The sequence below is a fragment of the Stegodyphus dumicola genome, chromosome 2 (genome assembly GCF_044657685.1).
Source record: "Stegodyphus dumicola isolate Sdum_Otavi_A_Nest chromosome 2, ASM4465768v1".
Taxonomy (NCBI): domain Eukaryota; kingdom Metazoa; phylum Arthropoda; class Arachnida; order Araneae; family Eresidae; genus Stegodyphus; species Stegodyphus dumicola.
The window spans coordinates 103059124-103083030 of record NC_140769.1 but is presented as its reverse complement, the minus strand read 5'-3'; the positions used below and the strand labels follow the sequence as shown (position 1 = coordinate 103083030).

Below are 23907 nucleotides of genomic sequence, written 5' to 3'. Positions count from 1 at the left end.
TGTAACATTTTAAGTAATCTTCATTTATGTTATTTTTCTGTAGTTAATGATAACCAGTGTATATACTCAGGGATTATTTTAACATAACAATTTTTAGGAATACTTTTGAATTTATCAGTGAAAATTAATAAAAATATTACTGTGATAATTGAGCTTTGTTACATTATCTAATATTGTTTGGTAAGGGGGAAAAATGTAGGAAAGTTATTTAATTTAAATCAATTGGAACTAGCTTGTGGTATCCAGTTTTATAATTACAGTAAAAGCTCAACTAGTTTATAATTACAGAATAATTATAATAATTTATAATCCAGTTTTATAATTACAGAAAGCTTGAGAAATGCTAGATTCTGGATACATAAAAATTTTGAGTAGTTGAGCATATAAAAAATTGAATTCACGTTAGAAAAGTGAAATCTATCAGAAAAATTCCACTCGTAAAAGTCTAAATACTGTCATTTTATTTATTAAGAACTTTAATATCGGAAGCCTACATTTAAAATTTTATGAGATATTTTTGAAAAAAAAATTTCTTTCATAAAAGATGACATATTTTGATTATTATGAAATCTTGCCAAGCATGGAATTTGGTGAAAATGTCAACAGTCATTTCAGTAGAAATTTAAATGAACAGAGCGTTTTTTATTCATTAGATAATAAAGAAAAACAAATGGATATGTTACATCATCATCGTTTGTCCATTTTCAAAATCATTTATCCTAAGTTTTTTTTTTTCTTTTTAAATGCCTGAATCCTGTAACTCTAAACACTGAACTTCATTCAGATCCAAATAATATTTTTTTCAAAATGCAAGGAAAAATTAGAACTAATATCCTTCTTTGAAAAAGTTAAACCAGCGTTTAATTTTTTCAAAGAAGTTTTAAAAGTTTTTTAATTAATTGTTTTAATTTAACGTTAAATTAAAACAATTATTATTTTACTTTGGCATCATGCTTATCCCTTATTCACATTGAATTGCAGTGATAATGCATATGTCTTGATATATTAATAATATTATGAGCTTTATGATGATGTTACTAATGTCTCATTTAAAGAAATTTTTTAGGGGAAAAAGTTTTCTAAAATTCTTAAATATTCTGGTTATTTTGAATGCCAGATATTTGGGCTTTTACTGTAATACAATTTGTATATTAATGAGATAAAATAAGTAATTGTGGTACTTATCTTCTGTAGCAGCCTTAGTGAAAGAAAATGTTGCCATGTTTCAGACTTAGTTTAGTCTATATTTTAGGGTTGCACTTGGATTATGACCAAGTTGTTGTTTCATTTATTGCCAAGTTGTTACAATTTTGGTAACCTGAATAGTTGAATTTTATGGAAACAATATTAAAACCTGATTGTTTCATGACTGCAGTGAATTTGAGTGATGAGGTAAGGGCTTATTTATGTGTTGAATGTTGGTTAGGAAGTACGTTGCTTGTTTTGTGCTTTACATTGTAAAATGCCTACTGGTGGTATGATTAACCTGAAGTTGCTGTACACTTTAGAACAATTGGAAAAGAAAACATTGATTGACTGGTGTGTAAATGAAGATTTAAAGGGCTTTATTCACTTCTCGGTAAAGGTGTAATAGTGTAAAAGTAAAAGCAAAGGTGTAATAGTGATTTTTGAAGGAAGTGACAGTCCTGCAGTATGGAGAATATTTTCCATTTTTAGTTTTGTGAATTTATGTGGCAACAGCAGTATACAGATTCTAATTCAGATAATTTTAAATAGTTTTTGGATGCTGTTAAGGAATTTTGTGTCTCGCATACCGAAGAAACAAATTTTTTAATAAGTTGATATTTCCTTTTTATTGGGAGAGTGTTCTTGGAGCCACTGGGTAGCTACTTTCGACATGTAAGGTGTCGTATTGTCCTGCTGGAAATGATCAAGTCCGTTGGAATGCATAATAGACATGAACGTGCACAGGTGATTGGACAGGATGGTTATGTATCTGTCACCTCATAGAGTCATACATATCAGGGGTCTCGTATCTACCAACTGCACATGCCCATGCCATGACAGAGTCTGTTGACATGTAGGGTACATGGATTCATGAGGTTGTCTCATACATATCCATCTGCTCCAAACAATTGGAAACGAGACTCGTCAGACCAGGCAACATGTTTCCAGTCATCAACAGTCCAATGGCAGTGTCGGCGAGCCTAGGTGAGGCAAAGCTTTATCTGTCATGTTTAATCATTCTAGTCAGTTGTCGTTGGTCCAGTGTTTTTTTCAGGAGCTTTTTCTAGACATGGCAGTGTCAGAGATTTGATGTTTTACCAGATTCCCGATATTCACAATACATTGGGGAAATGGTCATATGCAAAAATCCATATTTTATAGCTATCTCTGAGGTACTATGTCTCGTTGCTTGTGCGCCAACTATAACACCAGGTTCAAACAACGTACCATTATAGCAGGAGGAACAGAAAACAATGTTCCTAAACATTTGTTGTTTTATACATGTGCTGCCAACCACCATGCATTACTTTGATTAATTCTGCACCTGTGTTATTTGCATATATGATCGCCTATACCAGTTTTTTTTGCTCTTTTGTGTATTTTTATTATTTATTATTTGGTGTATATTTGTGTATTAAAATAAAGACCAACACAAAATACATAAAAATGATGTGTGCATATTTTTACAAGGAAGAATGTGAATTATATATTAAATAATAATTTTTATGTTTTATCTTCATGTTGATTTTATATTAATTAATATTGATAAAGTAACTTAATTTTAACTGCTGACTGCCTTAAGAGGTTAGATGCAAAAATTAAAGAAAAATTAGAAAATTGTGCTGTAAAATACTTTTATTCATCATATTAAAATATTATTTTGTGAACAACATAATAAAACATGATTTTGTAGCTGCTTTAGGTTTTACATTGTGCAATAACTCCAAACAGTCCAACCACATGCATAGCCAATTGAAGTGAGTCATGATAAATTTCACTATGGTAAAACTCCATAGGGTAAAACTCCACTTATATATTAATAACTGAAAGGTGAAAGATAAGGTTAGTCTTAAGTAACCACCAGATTATTTCATTTGAATTAATTTCTTAATCCTGCAAAGTAATAAGAAAAGTGTAGGTTTATTTACTAACTTCCACTATACTGGAGATTTAAATACAGAAAATCAAATACACAGACTGTATAATAATACAAATAATGTAATAATACAATAATACAGACTGCATAATCTATATAATAATACAAAAATTACGAATAAAATTTCCCAAACCTTTTCTAAGTTAAATCCTTGGTGAACAAAGGAATTAACTGTTCAAAGGGAAAAAGGTAAGGGTGTTGAAATGAAGCTGTAAGAGTATGGCTTGAAACGAGTCAGAGAGAAATAGATTACACATCATTTACAGAAAAGAAGAAGCATTTTTTAAGCATAATATTCTTAAAGCCAAGGTTAATTCTTGGAATAATTTTTCGGAAACTATTTCTTCCAAGTCGCCATTTGGCACTTACTACAATTTGGTGCCACCCAGACAGTACAGTGCTTAGGAGGCTGACTGCGATACCAAATTGCCCAAATTTGAAGCTTGGAGAAGACATGGATGTAAAATAGCCTGTCCCTTCATAGGATGGTAGTAGTGGCTGTCTATTAGGTGCCTCCACGATAAAATAGCCGCCACTTCTGGTCTTAGTAATGTAAACATGATTGTAAATTATTTATTGTTATTAGACAAAATATCTATTGAGAAAATGGCAACAGCTAATTTCTGGATGTCGTTCTATTTATAATTTTAAATATACATTGAGATGATGTACGCAGCATATGTATATTGGTACGATGCAGTAAGAACGTCTGTTATGGTATGTACGTTTATGAGTACATTACGTGTAGGTTATTAAATAATGAGTACTATTTATCTTTAAATAAATGTTTGTTTGTCTATTACATTCATTTTATGAGTGATTAATTTAACTGCTAAAGAAAGCTAACATAAATCAGAAGTGGGATTATTCTGAAACCTAAGCCTAAAGCTACAAGAATTTGCTACACTTAAATAAGATGTTGAGAATTTGAATTTCAAGGTATGTGCATTGATTGATGTAATATATTTATTACAAAATTTAATTTTGTTATTTTTTTGATTATTTTGGAAAAAGGGTTTAATTTTTGTTTCATTTATTTAAACTTTGAAATATATTTAGAACACCAAACAAACTTATAAAATACCAATAACTGTGTTCTACTAAGTTGTCTAATTGGAAGTTAATAATAATAGCATATATATATATATATATATTTGTATTTTAATAAGTACGAAAATGTCTATTTTCGGTAATAAATTAAGCTGAAGAAATGGGAGAAGATGTAAATGAGAGTCATAAAATGAGCGATTTGAAAAAGATAATTTTGACTAGCAAAAAGTGTGATGAAGAATGCATCAAAGAATGGTTGAACATTATAATAAATGAAAGGAAAGAAAAGAAGAAATTGAAGAACGAAAATGTCAAGAAGAAATTGAAGAACGTAGACAAAAAGAAGAATATGAGGAACGAAAACAAAAGTATAAAATGGAATTTGAACTGCAAAAACTATGTATTGAAGCAGAAAGTAGATCTATAAATTCTGGCACCAATGAAAATGCTAGTGGTATGCACATGAATCCAAAGTTAGAAATTCATCGTTTGATGCAAAAATTTAAGCCTAATGAGAATGATATCAGTTTAATCATGTTTGAACGTTTGGCTAAACAAGTTGAAATACCAGAAAATACATGGGTTACTCATTTGCTTGGCTTATTGCCGTACAATATTGCTCAGTTAATCGCCAGAGAAACTGATGAAATTGCAAACGATTATAAAGAAGTTAAAAGGATCTTATTAAAACGGTACAAGATGACACCTGAAAATTTTCACCAAAAATTTTTTACGCACAATAAGAGTGTAGGAAACACATGGAAGAATATTGCGTATGAGTTAAGACATTTTTTTAATGAATGTATAAGCGGAATTAAAGTAGATACTTTTGAGAAACTTAGCGACCTTATTGTAGCGGATCAGATAAAACGTAAAGTGTCTCCAGAAGTAGAAGATAATTTTATTGACATCTGGTCTGAGTTGATTTCACCAATTGATTTAGTTGAAAAACTAGATGATTATGATACCTAAAAGTCAACTTTCAGCAATAAACCACCGCATAAAGAAGGGTCTTACGACAAACGAAACTCCTTTAAAGATGGTCCAGTTGCTACAATCAACGAAAAGAAAAAATTGTATGGTATCACACGTAATGAAAAAGGTGAACCAAAATGCTTCAGCTGTAGTAATTTTGGACACATTTCAAGGGACTGTCCGCTGCCCAAACCAGTAGTAACATGCCAAAAATGTAATAAAACAGGTCATAAAGCTAAAAATTGTGTTACTAAAGCTGAAAATAATCATTCAAATTCAAATGATAAAAATTATTCTGTTGAGTCAGTTGGCAAAAATTTAAAAGAGAGCAATTCATATTTGAAGAAAGCAAAACTGAATAATTCTGAAGAAGTACAGGCTTTAATTCTGAAGAAGTACGGGGAGTTCTTGTTGTCTCTTAGGACTTCAGTTGCTCAGAAGCTTAAAGTGAAACCCGAACCTGCTATGAATGAAATGTATGGTTTTGGAAATCAAAGGGTGTCTGCAGTGACCTTTATAGGAATGATTAAAGCCGATATTGAAGTTGATAATGTGAAAGGCCAAGGCATAAAAATATACCTTGTTCCTGATAATGCACAGCCAGTTAATCTAATCATTGAACGGACATGGCTTGATCTCCCTCACATCGCTTATGTCAGAATAGGAAAAAGATTTCACTTCGGGTATAGGGAAGATGAACTATTTAGTAACCTCCAAATTGATAAAAAAATAAATCCAGTCTGCCTTAAAGCTCTTGAGGCAAATGAATTAGAGAAAAATACGATCAGTCTTGTCAGTTCTCAAGCAGATTCTGTAGATAATGGATTAATTATGATAGAAAATCCTTCCGAAGGTATCGGCTGTTTATAAGAAATTTGGCAAAACTTGTATACCTTTGATTAACATTGGCGATAGAAGTGTTAAGCTCCAAAAAGGTCAATGCGTTGGGAGAGCTGAAGAAGTTGAACTACGTTTAAATACTGAAATTTGTGAATTGAGCTCGAACTTAGCAAAAACGGAAAATGTTAACAACATAAAAGTTCCTATAAGTTTAAGCCAAGTTAAAATTGGCTCGGATCTTGATGTTGATCACCAGCAAAAGTTATTGTGTTTTCGGAATGAATACAGAGATTGCTTTGCACTAAATATTTCAGAACTAGGGTGCACAGATCTCCTAAAAATGGACATTAAGGAAATCGAAATTTCAAAGCCAGTATGTATGAAGCCTTATAGAACAAATGCTTCTGAAAGAGTTGCGATCAAAGAAATAGTTCAAGAATGGAAAGAAAATGGAATTGTAACAGAAACGCGATCCCCATATGCTAGTCCTGTCATATTAGTAAAGAAAAAGACCTGTGAATACAGATTAGTTGTTGATTACAGGCATCTCAATAGTCAAACTATAAAGGATAAATTTCCTCTGCCTAAAATAGATGATTTATTAGAACAATTGCATGAGTGTAGTCTGTTTACAATGCTAGATTTAGCACATGGATATTTTCAGATTCCATTAACTGAAAGTGCAAAATTGAAAACTGCTTTCGTAACACCTTATGAAAATGGACAATTTGAAAAAAGGATTTTTGGCTTGACTAAGGCTCCGGAATTTAAACGACTGATGTATCGTGCATTATCCTCATCATGTAATAAAGAAGTGTTGTGCTACCTTAACGATATACTTGTTCCAGCAAGAACTTGGGAAGAAATGATTCAGAAATTAATTAAAGTATTCGAAGCGCTATGTGCAGCTAAGCTAACCCTGAAGTTACGGAAATGTGAATTTGCCAAACAAGAAATAGAATACTTAGGCTTTATCATCAATAAAAATGGAATAAAGCCAGGATAAAGAAAAGTTGAAGTAATATAAAAATTCCCAGAACCTAAAAACCTTTATGAAGTTCACCGATTTCTTGGTTTAACAAGTTTTTTTTAGAAGGTTTATTCCAAATTATGCCATTAAAGCTGGACCATTGACTCAACTAACTAAGAAAAATCAAACATTCAGATGGGAAGAAAGCGGAATTCTTTTACAGTGCTGATTAATGAACTGACAAATCAACAAATTTTAGCTTTGTACAACCCTAAAGCTCAAACAGAAGTCCATAGCATGCTCAGAGGGTATTGCTGGCATGTTACTTCAGCTTGGAAGTGACGTCAAATGGCATCTTGTCTACTGTGTAAAAAGACAACAGAAGCTGAAAAGAAATATCACTTGAGTAAACTTGAGCTAATGGCAATTGTCTGGACTATAGATAGACTTCGACAATTCTTACTCGGAATTGAATTTACGGTAATTACCGACTGCCAAGCATTAGTTTACATGAATGCAAAGAAATCTAGCAATACCCAAATTGATCACTGGAGTATCCTTATTCAAGAATATAACTTTGAAATATGCTACAAAACAGGAATTAAAATGTCTCATATCGATGCAATCAGTAGAGCTCCTGTTATTAATTCATCAGACACCATGCATTCTTTGATGGAAGATAATTTAGAAGTGCGTCTGACCTTAAATTTAGACGAACAAATTCTTACGATACAGCATGCAGATGAAAAGTTAAGAGAATTAATAACAATTTTGAAGAAAGACCCAAGTGAAAGAACCAAAGAAGAAAATCAAAATGTGGGGGAATTATATTTGGAAAAGGAATAGAATGTTCTGTATCGTGGAGGATGGAGAAAAGAAGAAGTTATTATACGTCTTACCTAAAAGCATGAGAAAAAGCATAATTGTGAAGTTTCATGACATTATAGGACATTTTGCTTTTAATAGGACTGTCTCAAAAATCAAAGAACTGTACTGGTTTCCTGCTATGAAGAGATATGTTCGTCGACATAGTATATCAATGTGTTTCAAATGCCTCATCAATAAAGTTCCAGGTGGAAAAAGACAGGATTTTCTGCATCCTATTCCCCCAGACCGCAGACCTTTTGCAGCAATACACATTGATCATATTGGACCTTTCATCATAAGTTCTAAAAGAAACAAGGAATTGTTAGTCGTCATTAATAATATGACCAGATTCGTTTGATTGTATGCTGTGAAAAACACATCTTCAAAAAACTTACTGAAATCATTGATGAGTTTCATAGAAGAATTTGGATTACCAGATCGTATAATATCAGATCGAGGTTCTTGTTTTACTTCAAAGGAATTTCAAAATTTTTGCAAGAAAAAGGGAATTCTTCATACTTTAAATTCAACCTTCCACCCACAAGGAAATGGTATGGTTGAGAGATTGAACAGGACAATTTTATCAACGATAGTAACATCAATGAAAAATAAAGATCAAAAGGATTGGAACAAAAGAATTAAAGAAGTTGAGAGAAACTTGAATAACACAATCAATAAAACTATTGGGAAAACACCGTTTGAAATCATGGATATATACCACGATTTCAAGAGGGAGTTTTGAGATTACTTGCTGATAAAGAAGCAGAAGTTTGGAAGGAACTGGAAAAACTACAAAAAGAAGCTAGAGAAAAGATTGTTAGAGAACAAGAAAAAATTAAACTTATTATGACAAGAAGAAATTGGGATCTCTATCATTTGAACAAGGAGAAATAGTAGTAGTTAAAAGAAATTCAAAATCTACACCAGGAGAACCTACCAAAACTCAACCTAAATATCGTGGTCTAATGGTTGTGACAGCGGTACTTCTGGGCGACACCTTATAGAATATCACAACTAGAAGAAGCCTGCGATGGTCTCTTTTATGCATCTTGCTCATGTAAGTCAACTAAAATCATGGAAAAATGCAGAAGCAAGTGATGATGATAACAATGACTATGATGACGATAATGACAATAATGATGATGAACTTAAAAGGCCCAAGCGAACAGTGCGCAAACTATTGTGCTATAGAGACTTTGTGTAGGAGTTGTAGAATTTTTTTAAAAAATTATATTTCATTTGATTTATTATTATTATTATTATTTGTTGTTGTTGTTTATTTTTCGTTTTAATGTATGATAAGATTTGGTTTAATTGAGGACAATTGAAAAGTCAGGATGGTCGAATGTAAGCACAATTGTAAATTATTTATTGTTATTAAACAAAATACCTATTGAGAAAATGGCAACAGCTAATTTCTGGATGTCGTTATACTTATAATTTTAAATATACATTGAGATGATGTACGTAGCATATGTATATTGGTACGATGCAGTAAGAATGTCTGTTATGTTATGTATGTTTACGAATATGTTACGTGTAGGTTATTAAGTAACGAGTATGATTTACTTTTTAAATAAATGTTTGTCTTTTACAATCGTTTTATGAGTGATTAATTTAACTGCTAAAGGAAGCTAACAGTAGTGGCCAATGCCGTTATATGCAAGTGCCAGCCATTGGGAAAAAAACAACTTGGCAAAAGGAAAAAGCGTCTCTCCATTGCAGCTTTATCAAATAAAGAAACAACATGGTTTATTTACTATAAATCTCCAAGAAACAGTGGAATATATTATTCCTTTCACTTTCCACAGGATGATACAGTTACTGCAGAACATGTTTCAATAAGAGAAAAAGCTGAGTTTACTATTAGGACTCAAAACGATTTCTATTTTAATGAGATTAAAGATATTTTAAAAATAAATAAAAGTAGAGCACCATGTGTTGATGAAATTACTTTCGAATTAGTTGAAGAACTTTATCTGGCCAGTAGTGAACCTTTCTTACATATGATGAACTCTAGCCTTAAGTTTAGCTATTTTCCTGAGTCATGGAAAGTCACTAATTTAGGACTGTTTCTCCAAAAGGAAAAGATAAATCAGATCCCAATGCCCACCGACTGATATGCCTTCTTTCTACCTGGGGGAAAGTTTTAGATAAACTGCTGCCACAAAGACTCCCATATTCCTCTTGAATAATAAACTATTTCATCAGTTCCAGTTTGGATTTATGCTGATAAAGCTTCGTTCAGACGGGGCGTAAAGGGCATAAGTGGTTAAAGCCAAGCTCCGTTGCCAAGGCAAACAATCGTTGCAACGTCATAAAATCTGGTTTAGGGCTCGTGGCATAGGGTTCAAAGTTTTCAACTTTACGCCGAGTTTGGGATGAGTGTTGACCCAACGAGATATATACTGGTAGAGAGCTTATTGCAACCTCCAACCGACTCCAACATTAATGTCACGTGACTGCTGGTCGAATTCCGAAAGTCCTGAAATACTTTACATTAATTTTTATGGGACAAAAGACGCCTGCTCTGCTTGGTCACACAAAATTTAAGAAAAAATGGTTATCGGCCACATCGCTTATGTATGCAAAGAAAGTTTTGTAAAAGGAGGACTTGTAACCTTTCATAGCTAAGTTAAAACTGCATGATTTATTATTTTATTTCTAGTATTTTTGTCATTTTACTATTTCTGTTGAATTGGTTGGAAGGTTTCAGCCATATTGTATAAGAAAATTGCCGCTGTATATGACATTTTCAGCATGTATTAATAGCATCAAAATGTATTAAATACTGTGATATTATTTACTGGAATCACCTTTTAAAAATAATTGAATTTTACGTTCTTTTTTCGTGCACTCTGTTGAAATAGAAAGCTGCGCCAATTGGCACTAACCTTTTTTCGCCAACTCGTACGTTTTGGTTTCGTAAACAAGTACTGCCTGCGATTTAAAAAAAAAAGCTATTATTATTAAATTATTGATAAGATTGTGCGATTGTTTACTTTGTTAAAAAAAAAAAGAGCTAATTCAAAAATCTATAAATGAGCTGAAAATTTGTATACTAGTGTATCTAATAATGCATAAATAAATCCTAAAATTATTTAATTTAAGCTAAATGCATAAGAATAATCTCGTAAAGTAGGAATAAAGTGGCAGTGAATTCGAACTTACCAAACATTATAAGGAATAAAATGGTATTAACTCGTAATGTCAACAGATTGCCTATACTTAAAAGTACCACCTATTTATAAGTTAATCACCTCAATATTTGATTGCAGAGCTTTTCCTTTCATGGTAATATTTGTTTAATTTAAGATTTTTTAAAAACCTTTAAAACTATTTTTTAACAACATAAATATATCATAACTATAGAATTTTCTTTAATTTATAATGAGGATTAAGTGTGTATTAAGATTTTTACTAGGAGTTAAATTTAGAAAAAAAAAAAAAAAAAAAAAAAAAAAAAAAACCTTGAAAACACACCTTAACTTTTTGTTGCATACAAACAGTATATATATATATATATAGTTTGTCAAAAAAAAATCAAAACTATATGAGTGAACTTTTGCAGGTTTGAATGAGGCTTTCTATTCATGAGGCTATTTTTTTACTTTCTATCCATAAAAGTTTTTTTTTTTTTTTTTTCCTTTTCTGTGAAACAGTTTTATTTAAGCCCTGCATTTGTTAAAATAAAAGCATGTATTTTTTATTTGTATGATGTAGCCGTTCCTCAATAGACACTAATGCCGGCTAGCATAGTGTTTAATGCCATGAACTCATGAACTGACAGAGACAGACAAAGTACAGTAACCGAATTATTTTAATAAAATAGTTCGGTTACAGTTCATGAGTTCATGGCATTGAATAAAATAGTTCAATTAGTTCTGTTACATCTGTAGTTTATATTTTATTTACACTGTTTTATGTATTGATTTTTTAAAAGTAAATATCACATTCTTTATATATCTATAAAGATATCCATGGTTTTACAAGCTAATTTTTTTCATAAGTCTAATTTCCCATATCAGAGCCATATATAGGGTATTGTATTTCATAAAGTTATTCATGTAGTATATAATAATGTTTGGTTTCTATATTTAGGCTAAATTGTGTGTTTTTGTTTTAGAGAGCTCATTACTTATTGACAAATCAAAAATAGGAAATTTGGAATATATTTGACTAGCAGTTTGAGTAGGCGATTTTTGGTACTTGTTCCTGATTACTTTAGGGGAAAAAAAAAAAAAAAAAAAAAATTAAATAAATAAAAAATAGCATTAATCCACTTAAAATAAAAATATACTACTTTGTATGAACACCAAACTTTTAAATATGAGCAGGATATGCTTTTCAAACGAAAAGCTTTATTTCTTCATCAGATGCTAGTTGGATCCTTTGCAGCTGGTGAAAAACGAAAGCTTTTTGTTCAAAATGTGCACCCTGCTCGGGTTTAAAAGATTGGTGTTCATACAAAGTAGTATATTTTTGTTTTGCTTCATTTTTGAGTGTTTATTTGTAATTAAATCCACTTACTTTATAGTAAATACTATATTTAAATGCACATTTTCATAATGTGTTTATGTAATTGGGATACAGGAATAAAATAGAATATGTATTGTCATATTTGAAATTATAATTCAGAAAGAAAATTTTATTTTGGAAATTTACATTTTACAGCTGATGTGCAAAATATGAAATCTTACTAAATTTAATGTATAGCAGCATACAGTTAAGGCAGTAGCTTCCAAGTTTGCATGAAATTATTTTCTGAACATTGCTGAGTTTATAAGCATTTTAATATGCAAGTAACTGAATAAAATGGGCATTTACAATCAGTGAAAGATCTTTTTAAAATCAAAAAATTCTTTACTATCGTACATTTCCAGAATGCAAGTACTATTGGTAAACACTGAAAGGTCAAAGGTAAATGAAATTGTTCCAAAAACTATTTCTGACTTTAAATTAAGTAAAATTATGTTTACTTAAATATAAGAAAGTAAAATATTTTTCTGTAATAAGATTTCAGTATAATTTATCTTTTTGTATCATAAACTATATTATAAGTTTGGACAGTAATAGTTCATAGTTCAGCTGAAAGTCAACACTCTGTAAGTATATATTTCATCAATTGCAGAAATACATATATTACAATGTGATTTTCTTTTTCTCTTAAGGATACAATGTATTAAAAATAAATGAGTTTTTTTTACCTTCTCAAATATTATAACAGTACTGCAATTAATTTTTAAACGTTATTCAAAATTAAAGTTTCCATCTCAATTTTTTATTATTTAGTTTAGATTTTCTTCCTAAAATTATTTAACCTAAACATCTTAAACAATGGCGCAAATAATTTAAAGCGATTATTAAAATATAGATAAAATATTCAGGAAAAAAGTGGTTAAGTTATATCTAAAAATAATTGTAAAAAATTGAATAACCTAATTCGAGGAGCAGCAGACGGAAATAAAAAAACACTACCTGCCATATCAAAAGCACGCCAAACTGGCGATGAACAGCCTAAGCTATCACTCCCCAAGAGCGCCAAGACCGTAAGTCACGTGGTATATGTTGGAGACAGCCTAGCAGACGAATGCTCTGTGAGCCATCTACCTGTTATATGAAGTCGTTGTGTTGACCAATCAGAGCAAAGCTAAAATGAAGCCGTGTTCTACAGAAGATTTCGCTGTCACAAAACAAGCAGAGCGAACACGGGAAATCAATCAAGCAGGAGAACAGCGCGTTAAAGTTGTAGACACATACACGCATGCACAAATTTAGCTTCTCTCATTTGCCACGTCTTACACGTCATTCTCGCAAGTGTGAACGGAATTCTCGTATTTTATGCCCTTATGACTACGCCTCTATGCCCTTTACGCCATTGTCTGAACACAGCGTAAAGGAACAGTAGATGCATTGGACAATCTAATAACTATCATCAAAGACAATTACACTTGAAATTGGCACACTTGCGTTATTTCTTTAGATGCAATGCCTGCCTTTAATATTCTTTAACCCTTTGACATGTGGTGGTCGCGCCCTGAAACATGCCTTTTAAAATTCGTTTTCAATGAGACAAAATATCTTCCTTTTATTAATATAAACAACTTTAAATTTCAAAAGTTATTCATCGCACATCATGATTTTTATCATAAACAATAAAAAAAAGCAATAATTAAACTGTATATATAAAAAAAACCCTCTATATGTATGGCATTTGCTTTGTGGTTTCAAAGCGCGACCACTGCGCTGCTAGAGCATTGTATCACAATGCTTACAATGCTCTAGAAGCTCGGTGGTCGCACCTTGAAACCACTGCTCTTCACAATGGCGTTTGCTTGCTTTTCAAATAGGTAGGAATGTTTATTTTTACCTGGATATAGATAAGGGGTTTTAAAACCACAGAGTTATTTTATTATAAAACAATACATGCACCTGCCCAGTAAAAAGGTCTTTCTTTTCCAGAGACTTTTCTTTGACCTCAACACACTTGCTCCCCAAGCTAGTATTATGATTTTATAACTTATTTCCAGTGGTTTAAATTTAATGTAAATATACTTTGCTATAATTAAAAATAGAAATCGCTTAAAGTTTTATTTAAATTGAAAATATGTTCTGAATATTTTGGAACGAAATACGAATAAAATAAGTATGAATGAGAAACGAATGATCTGTACCAAACTCAAAAAGACCAAGCCATTTCCTGTATTAACATAAAAAACCACAAATTTCATGTGCCAGATGAAAAGAAACTAAATAACGCTGGGCATATACCAGTGAAATTTAGATCCAGGTAGTGTACATTTTGTGCCACAAGGAAGAAACCTCATAGAAGATACATGTGCGAAACGTGCAATGTGGGTCTAGCCACATCGCACGTTTCGCACATGTCCTTATTATGTAAGTACTTATATTTTCACTGCTATAGAAAAATTACATAAATGTTTATTTTTTAAATTTTTCTGACTATTTACTTTGTAAAATAATGTAAAAAAATATATATATATAATGCCATTCTTACATACATTTTTTTAAAAAATTTGTAAAATTCGTCATTTATTGGAAAGGCACACAGAAAAATGTAAGTTTCCTTCCCCCTACTACCTCAGTAAGTTTCAAAGTCCTAGACACGCAGTGGTTTCAGAAAGCGACCACCACCCACAGAACAGTCGGCAAGAGTAGAATTTTTTTAATTCATATATTATTTGTCTCTTTCTGAACTACAAATATGTAATAAACAATTTAACAGACCCCCCTTTCTTTGTAAATTAATTGTCTTACAGTTTAATCAAAATGAAGCTAATAAATTTTCCATTAATATTCTTTTCATATATGGGGTTCAACTGTATTTAGTTGTGCAAATTCAAAAAGCATTAAATATGTAAATTAAAAAAAAATTCATTTACAAAATTTTAAATTGCTATCATTGTTTTCTTATTGGATCAGCATCGTCTTAGAGTGAAAAATTACATTAACATACATAAGAATTCTACTGCATTTTGTGAAAAAATCTAATCTATATTTTATTGTAGAACTAATCAAACATTTGTTTTCAAATGAGTTAAAGTGTTATTAATAATTTATCCTCTTTAGCAGGTCTTTGTGTGCATCATTATTCATTTCTTCTGGTTTCCTCCCTCTCTTTTTAAAATTTTCTAATTTCTTCCATTGTCCTGGAAGAAATGTAACCTTGTAATATATGGGGCATAAAATTTACATGATGGGAATATTTTCAGGTTCTTTTATTGCAAAATGAAGATCTTCTTCCGAGGAGAGAGCAAAGACTGATTGCTGTTTTCTTGATTTATGAAATGTATAGGACAGAACCTATTCAAGCTAACCCATTTGCATCTGTGTTTATTCATTTATTGGTATGTAAAATTCATGATTATATTTTTATTTTGAATTGAAAAGATGAAGTAGCTGTACTACTGTGAAAATAAGATGCAAGAACTAAGAAGAAATTCAACAGGAAATGTGATGTTTTTGAATCAGTTGTAGTTAAAAAAAAATGGTACTTTCTGATTATCCACATCCCTGTCGAAAAGGTTTTAAAAAGCATTTGTGAGACAAGGCAGAATGTTGCCAAAATATTTATGTGGTAACACCTGTGTGCACTTATTATATGTATGTTTTGGCTAATGTGCAATGTGAATGTTGTATGATGTCACATTTTTGCAGTTCTCTGACTTTTTTTTAAAGCAAAAGAAGTTTGCCAGAACAGCAGGACAATCCATCAAGAAAAATAAGTGTTTTATTACCAATGCTTCTTCCTTTTCCAATTTTATTGATGGATTGCTCTTGTGCAGAATTCTTAGTGTGCCTCCATTTTGAAAATAGCTGTTGCCTTTCATGTATTAGTTTGGCAAAGTATTAGTTGCCAAAAAGTTCATGACATTTCAGAGGAGTTGTGGATGATCAGGATGTACCCAAAATTTTTTTCTTATTTACATGCAGGGAATGTTTTGTAAACAGTTAGTAGATAAATATTTGTATTTTCAAATTCTTTGATAGTGAGTATAAATATTGACTTTTATTAAATGTGATATTTTTTGCAAATTCTTCCATTTCTTACCAACATAAAGGAAATGTAGTAATGAGCTTAGTGAACTTTGAGAACTATGACAGAGTTAAATGAAAGCTCTTTCATATTGTAATTTTTTATTTTATTTTCTAACGCGTGAATCAACCAGTTCTGGTGGTGTTGCTAGATGTTTTGTTCCTAGCTTTCATATTTTTATTTCTTCTATATGGCACTGCATTCTTCTATTATTTAACTTCCAAATTATTCATTAATTATCTTGTTCTTGATTTATTAATTTACAATTTTATTCTTAAATGTAATATTTTAGTTCAATTTGCATTTTCTCTTATTTAGCCATAAATAGGTTATTGAGGTACGAAAGCCATCTATTGGGTTGAAATGTAAGAAATGTTTCTTTTTTTTTTAATTTTAAAATTTTTATTTTAACAAAACAAAAAGCAATAAATTAATCAATAATATCAGAGTTTTTGGATTTTTCCATAGATCCAAGATGTTGAACTATAGTCATTTGGCTACAACCCATTCAGTCGGCTAATTCTCGAGTGGTTTGATGCATGTCTTTGTGCAGAAGTTGATTCAAATGCTCTTCATTAAACTCATTTGGTCGTTCGGAACGAGCAGCGTCTTTGATGTCTAAATTTCCATTTTTTAATTTGCCAAACCAATTTTTTGCAGTTCGTTCAGGCATTGGACCTTCTTCATATACTTCACAAATCTCTCGGGCAGCTTCTGCAGCATTGGCGCCTCAATTAAATGCAAAAAGAAGGTAGTGTTGAAAATGCTTATTTTTGTCGACTTGACACTCCATTTTAATGATCTGAAAAATAACAAAAATTAGCTCAGACAAAAAATCAAATACGCCATCTTGTGGAGGGAAAGATTCTCTTTTGAATAACACAAAAGATTATGCCAATACATTTTATTTTTACCACATAATTTTAAATGCAACATAAAAGGCCATTACTTATATGTTTCAGCCCAATACTATGCATTTAGAGAACTGTATAAATGACTAACATGACAATCTTCCTTTGAGGTGTGGCTTGATTTGGGAAATGGTAATTTTTTAAATCTATAAATCTTCCAGAATTATGACAAAAATTGGGAGCTCATATGATAATTGGTTTCAATGGAACAGAATTAAAAATTTGAGTTAATGAAATTGTCAAGAAATTATATGTGAGAAATGTCTAATATTATATTTAAATATGTATGCAAACTCATTTATCAAAGCAAGATAGAAATTGTTGTTTTGATAAATGCCTTTGCATGTATTTTGTTAATGGTGGAAGTTGTTGCTTTGATGTCTTTGCATGTATTTTGTTAATGGTGGAAGTTGTTTTGATGCCTCAGAAATACTGAAATGTAATTAAAATTATAAAATTCATGGTAAGTTTTTTTAGATAAAGCTATGCTATATTTTCACACAGCTATAGTATCATTGCATATTAAGCATAAAACTTTGCCATTCAATTCTATGACAAAATAACTGGTACTCCATCCTACTAACTGGCACTGCATTTGATGTCTCCTTTTCTCTTCTTATTTGATTCTGAGAGTGACATGGTAATGGTAGGTAATGAATAAGATAAAATATAAAGAACAAAACATTGTGGAGTATCTTGACAGATGCTTCCACATGCACTGCTATAGTAAAACTGTCAACACACTTGTGCAGTGCAAAATGAAAAATGAGAGAATACGACTATAGCAATTTGCAGTATAGTTTTTTAGCTCAACTGTATGCTGTTGCATAATAGTGCATAATTTTATTTATTTTATACACAAAAAGCAATATTATCCCATGGGCCAGTTTAAAAACAAGTGGAAGGCTGAATTTTTTTTAAATTGATTTTAAGTGTAAATGCATTCAAACATAACTGTTTTTTGCAATTATAAATTTTCTCATTCTTTTGCTTTTGTTGCTAAACTGTTAACAAAAAATTGCTAAACTGCACAGAGATGGTTGCATTAATACATAAATTAAGTTATGACAAATTGAGTTCCTTTTAAGGAACATTATTTAACATTTTTAAGCTCTGGGTCTGTTATTTGCTGTGAGTAAAAATATTTCATTTGTTAATCCAAAATCCGTATCTTTCCCTTTTCACTTAATAATACAGAAAATTGCATAGTCTTTAAAATTTCACTATATACAAGTATTGTGATAGTCGTTGTCACCACAATTTAGAGGTAATTAAGTTCCTTTTTGTAGTTTCTGTTTTCATACATTCGCTGAAATTTTTTACTGTTTCCATTATTAGTGAAATGAAAATTACTTTAATGTATTGTGTAGCAAATAATATTAAATTCTTTGTGTTTTTATTTAGCATCCACCTGAAGAAATGAAGTCAAAGACAACAGGAGCATTAACTAAAAGACCTTGGGCATTGCCTCGACTTACAAACTCTGAAAAATATTTTTTATCTCAGTTAATATCTATGCCTACTAAAGATGTAAGTTTTTACTTCTGTAGCCTTTTAAAAGTTTTTCCTGTATTTTGAGAAAGATTTATTTTTAGTTTATTCCTTTGAAATACCAAGTGTCATGATTGTGCCATAGGCCAGATTTGCCAATGAGAACTGTGGCCAGGAATGTACTGCAGTTTTAGCAGTTTCATGATAATATGTCTAGTTGTTTAAATTTTGAAAGCTATAATTAGTTTAAGCATTTATTTCAGACCAAGACTAGTTTTCAAATTTAAATTTCAAAATTCCTTTTTAGAATTTTACACAATTAGAGTATAAAAATAGTTTTTTTTACTCTACCATTAAACATAGAAAATTAGTTTTGTAATTAAAAACAGGGAATTTCTGCGGTGAAATAATAATAATAATAATAATAAAAAAGAATTATTATTTTGCTGTATAGGGTTCTTATAATTCTTAAAAGTCCATAGTTTTTATGGAAGAAATTTTGGTTGTTAAGTCCTTAATGTTGTTCAATGCTTAGAAATGGTACTTAATTTTGCTTATCTGGCCGCCTATATCTAAGAATATCAGTTGGCCATCACAGGGTGAAATTTGGGGGTACATGGTTGTTGTTTATCCAACCTTTAAAACAGATGTTATGAACAAGAATACTATGTATTTGCATTAAACTAAATTCTTAGAATTCGTAGTTCACCTTATAGCTGTGCTTTGACATACTGTAATGAAAGTATTTGAATCTGGAAACTCTTCAAGAGTAGGGACATTAGACATGAATAACATGAAAAACACTTGGAAAAAGACATAGTCATAAATTATTTGCCAGAATTTGAACAATCTAATTTTGGGAAGGGCCATATGTTTGTGCAATCAATTTGAACTACCCTGGCTCAGGGCTACTATGAGCAATGTACATCTTCAAAATTTTACTAACTTTTTCGTAATTTTTGATATTTTTTCTGATCTATGATCAGTTTCTTAATGTGCTATTAATTTTGTATAAATTTTCATTTTTTTAAAGGTGCTAATTTGAAGATTAGTCCAAGTATGTATTTAAAATGTACACTTAGCGGATAATTGGATTATTGTTCAAATTCATTCCTCATTATTACACTAGGGGAAAATTTTTCTCTTTTTGGAACTGTAATTCTTTTATAGTCTGTTGAGTCTGATGACTTGTCGACATCTGGTGATTTTAGGATCAGTTTGTTTACTGCATTTTTTGTTTGAATGACTATGAATTATGATTAATTATTTTTTACAAGTGTAGATAATGTACTAAAATTATATTTGTAGAAAAATAACAATAAGAAAACACATTTTCTTTCATTTTTCAGAATCAAGACACTTATAAATCTCCGAAATGGTAAAAGACACTTTAAGATAATATAATAAAGCACAATTTGCAAATTATTCTTTAGCAAAAAAAAAAAAAAAAAAAAAAATGCTATTATAATTATACATATTTTAAAATTAATTTCATTCTACTTTTACTTTTTTATAAGAATTTTTCGGTGCAATTGTTTCAAAATATTCAGATACTTTAAAAGGGTTCTTACAAAAGAAAATTCTCTTTAAACTTTTTTTTTTTTTTCTAAATATGTTTCAAAAAAGTTTTAGGTGTCTTACAAAGCTGGCTAGTATGGCAATGGATTGGCTGCTGAAATTAGAAATTAGTTGTCAGATTAGAAAGGTACATAAATATTGTATAGCAGTGGTTCTCAACCATTTTTGAACCCCTTTCTTTCACCATTGCCAGAGGATCACTGCCCCCGCCTTTCCAAACCTGAAAAGACACATATACACTTATTTAAATTTGAATTCTATGTTTTATGAATTAAACAAGAAAAAGTATAGGAAATATTGATAAATACCCAAACTCCAATAAAATTAGTTTTTTATATTAATAAACTTAATTTATTTTTTATATAATAAACTTAATTTATTTTTTATATAATAAACTAAATTAAATTCTTAACAGGTAAAATAAAATAAATGACTGCATTCCTCACTGAAACTGCAAAATTCATCCTAGTTGAGAACCCCTGGTATATAGTTATGGATATCTTGCAGTTTTGAAGCCTCTGAGTGACAGCTATTTTGAATATCCTCATAAAGAACTGTACTGAAATAGCTTATTTGAGCTAAATTTGTATAATTACTTATTTTGTGTCTGTTTTCCTGAATTTCTGTTCATTAAGACTATATTAAAGAAAACAAGGAAAAAAAAAAGATTTTTTTTTTTTTAAAATTATAAGCTAATATTATGTTAAGTACAAAAAGTTTCAAGACCAGAGAAAGGTGGTCATGCCATTCAGAATTAATTTATAATTGCTCTTGCATCTTTTTGAAACTACTGTAATAAAGTATGTATGTAATTCTGTTATTTTAAACCACAAAATTGTCTTAAGCTTATGATTTCAACAGTATTTTTTAAAGAATGTTTTTTAAAAATAAAAGAATTTTTGTTACTTTCTGATTATCAAAGTTTAAAATTCGAAAATTCATTGGAAGTAATTTTTTCCCAAGCTAATGCATGACTGCCAACATCATTTTTCAGAATGTCAGCATACTAAGAATTCATTACAAGAGCAAACAGTCAATAAAATTTTAAAAGAAAGGCACATTAAAAAACCACTTAACTTTTTCAAGAAATAATTCTGTTTAATATTGTTACACTGTTCATGTACACAGCGATGTGGTTTTGCTTAACAAAGTCTCAGAGAATTGTATGAACTCAGCTCCGTACAACTTCCGCTTTGCGATCTGATTAAAACAGACATATGCTACATTCATATTAAAGTTATTGTGATGCATACTTTTCCACAACATTTTGGCCAAGATCAGGAATTAAAGAAGGTATATATAGACGAATCTCCTGTAAATGGACATTCATGAGACTAAAGCTTTCGTTCATTATGAGTGAGTGTTCGCCAAATGGGAGTGTATGCATTTCTATTTAGAGAATGAGGAGTGTCTGTTAATCAAAATTCATATGTATTAATGAACCAACTGTTATATGGTAGTTCTTTTTTGTCTTAAATAAGCCTTTTAAGAGAGTTTTGATTACTTTAGAAATAAGAAGAAATACATGTTAATTTAAACCATTATTTTGAGTTCATCCTTTTACCTTTCAATGCACTAAGCTAGATTTGTCAGTATAATATTGCTATTTAAATATACAAATGGAAATTTTTTAAAATTTGTAATATTTTTATTATTACCAGTATTACTTGAAAGACAGATTCCTTAATTGTTTTTATCTCATTTCATTACACATGTGAAACTTTTATTACATTTTTAGTGCTTTATGTTATGTTTTTAATGCAGGGATATCATTTGGGATTTGAAGTGGTTGAAAGAAGGTTCAATCAAGTCATTTTATGAATTTAAATTACCGAACTTATTTATTCTATTAACAATTGCTTTCTGATTATATTTATCTTTTCATAATGTTCATATTTTCTTATTTAAGCTGTTCAAGAAAACTCCTTCACAAGTCATTCAGATGGATGTTTCTGAAATGCAAGTAAGTTAATATAATTCTGTTTACTGAAAAAAAATATAATGTGACACTTGTAAAACTTAAGACTAAAATTGTATGCTGTCACAAAAAATTTGTTTGGAGGGAGGCATTATAGAATGCTTTGAGAAATGAAAAAGAAAAGAAAAAAAAAAAAAAAGAAAAAAAAAAATTGCAGTGTAGTAAATAATTCTTTAAGTATATTTGAGGAATAAAACTTATTAGTAAATAAATTTATTCATAATTTATATTCAACCATTTTTTTTCCCTTTAAAGTCAGCAGTACTAATAATTCATGTAGTTTTTCTAATTATAATTCCAGTTAAATAAAATTCCAGTGCTTTCTAGAGTCTGCTCTTTTCTTATTGCAAAGTCATCCTGTAGAATATGAATATTTATTATTTCTCCTGTATTATATTTTTCAGTTTTGGGATAGATTTCAGAAATGTATTCAACCTTTAAAAAGCAGTAAAATTTGGAAAGGTTTTACTTAAAAAGATGGGAAATAGGAATGCACTTCCATCCTCTTTCAGGTAGGATTGCAAGGGGAAATACTCCTCTTTTGTAACCTTTGCTCTAGGAGGTTGGTTACCTTTGTTAATTTTCGGCTAAGAGCCTAGGGAATACGAAGGAGCCTTTTTTTTTTCCTGCTGGCCTCTTTTCTTTAAACTAGGGAAACCCATGAAGTTGCTATTTCATAGCTGAAGTAATTTATTATCGAATGATGGAATATTAACTTTTGCAAACAGCAAATAGGCCCTGGTAGCAAATACTTCCTGGATATTCCTAATCAGCTTTAATTTGTTTTTTAACAGTTTAATTTGTTTAATTTGTTTAAATTTGAATGGTAAAATCAATTAATATTGGTAGTTGGACTCGATTCAGGTCTCGCTGAATGAGCTGGCTATATGTGGCCTCATGTAACATGAATACCAAGCAGTTTCCCTTTAAAAGTCCTTCATGAAGCCACTTCTCCTGTATGCCTTGGCTGTAATCCAAATAATCCAATTTTTATTTATATATGTATGCATTTTAATTTATAAATGTATTTTTATTTATATATGTATGCATTTTAATTTATAAATGTATTTTTATTTATATATGTATGCACGTTTCATAAACAGATATCTTGTCAAAATGTAGATCTATGGGAATTTGTAGCTAGTCATATCTATAGGAATTTAGATCGTTTTTTCATTATGCATAATGGATATGTGAGGAACATTGACCTTACAAATGCAAGTAAAATAGTATTTTTCATTATTACTTCATTATAATGACAACTTCATTCATATATTTAGAAAACAACAGGCCTATGCTGAAAAGGAATTTACTTTCACAGTAAAATATGAAAGGATAAATGGAGGGATAGGATTCTATGATTTTGCAAAACTATACTAGTGCTGTTTGCTTGTATGGGCAAATAACATCGTTAAGGACTTTCGATACAGAACTAGCCCATATGTTTGCACATTGTGAAAAAAATTGAAACTTTTATGCAGTTAATCTATTCAACAGCAGGAAATAGAACTTATGAGAACTATTCGTATATAGTGACTTACTGATCTGCCAATAAATGATATCCAG

At 30.3% G+C, this 23907-nt stretch overlaps 1 protein-coding gene across 3 annotated transcripts in view; it reads left to right on the top strand.

The window, feature by feature from the left end:
* Positions 1 to 23907, top strand: part of Not11 (CCR4-NOT transcription complex subunit 11) — a 115645-nt gene that overhangs the window by 22714 nt on the left and 69024 nt on the right. For all 3 annotated transcript variants that reach the window (XM_035368101.2, XM_085810973.1, XM_035368100.2), the window contains 3 exons: positions 15560 to 15694; positions 18699 to 18824; positions 22273 to 22326. In XM_035368101.2, the coding sequence (XP_035223992.1) occupies positions 15560 to 15694; positions 18699 to 18824; positions 22273 to 22326 (315 nt within the window). The remainder of the gene's footprint in view (positions 1 to 15559; positions 15695 to 18698; positions 18825 to 22272; positions 22327 to 23907) is intronic.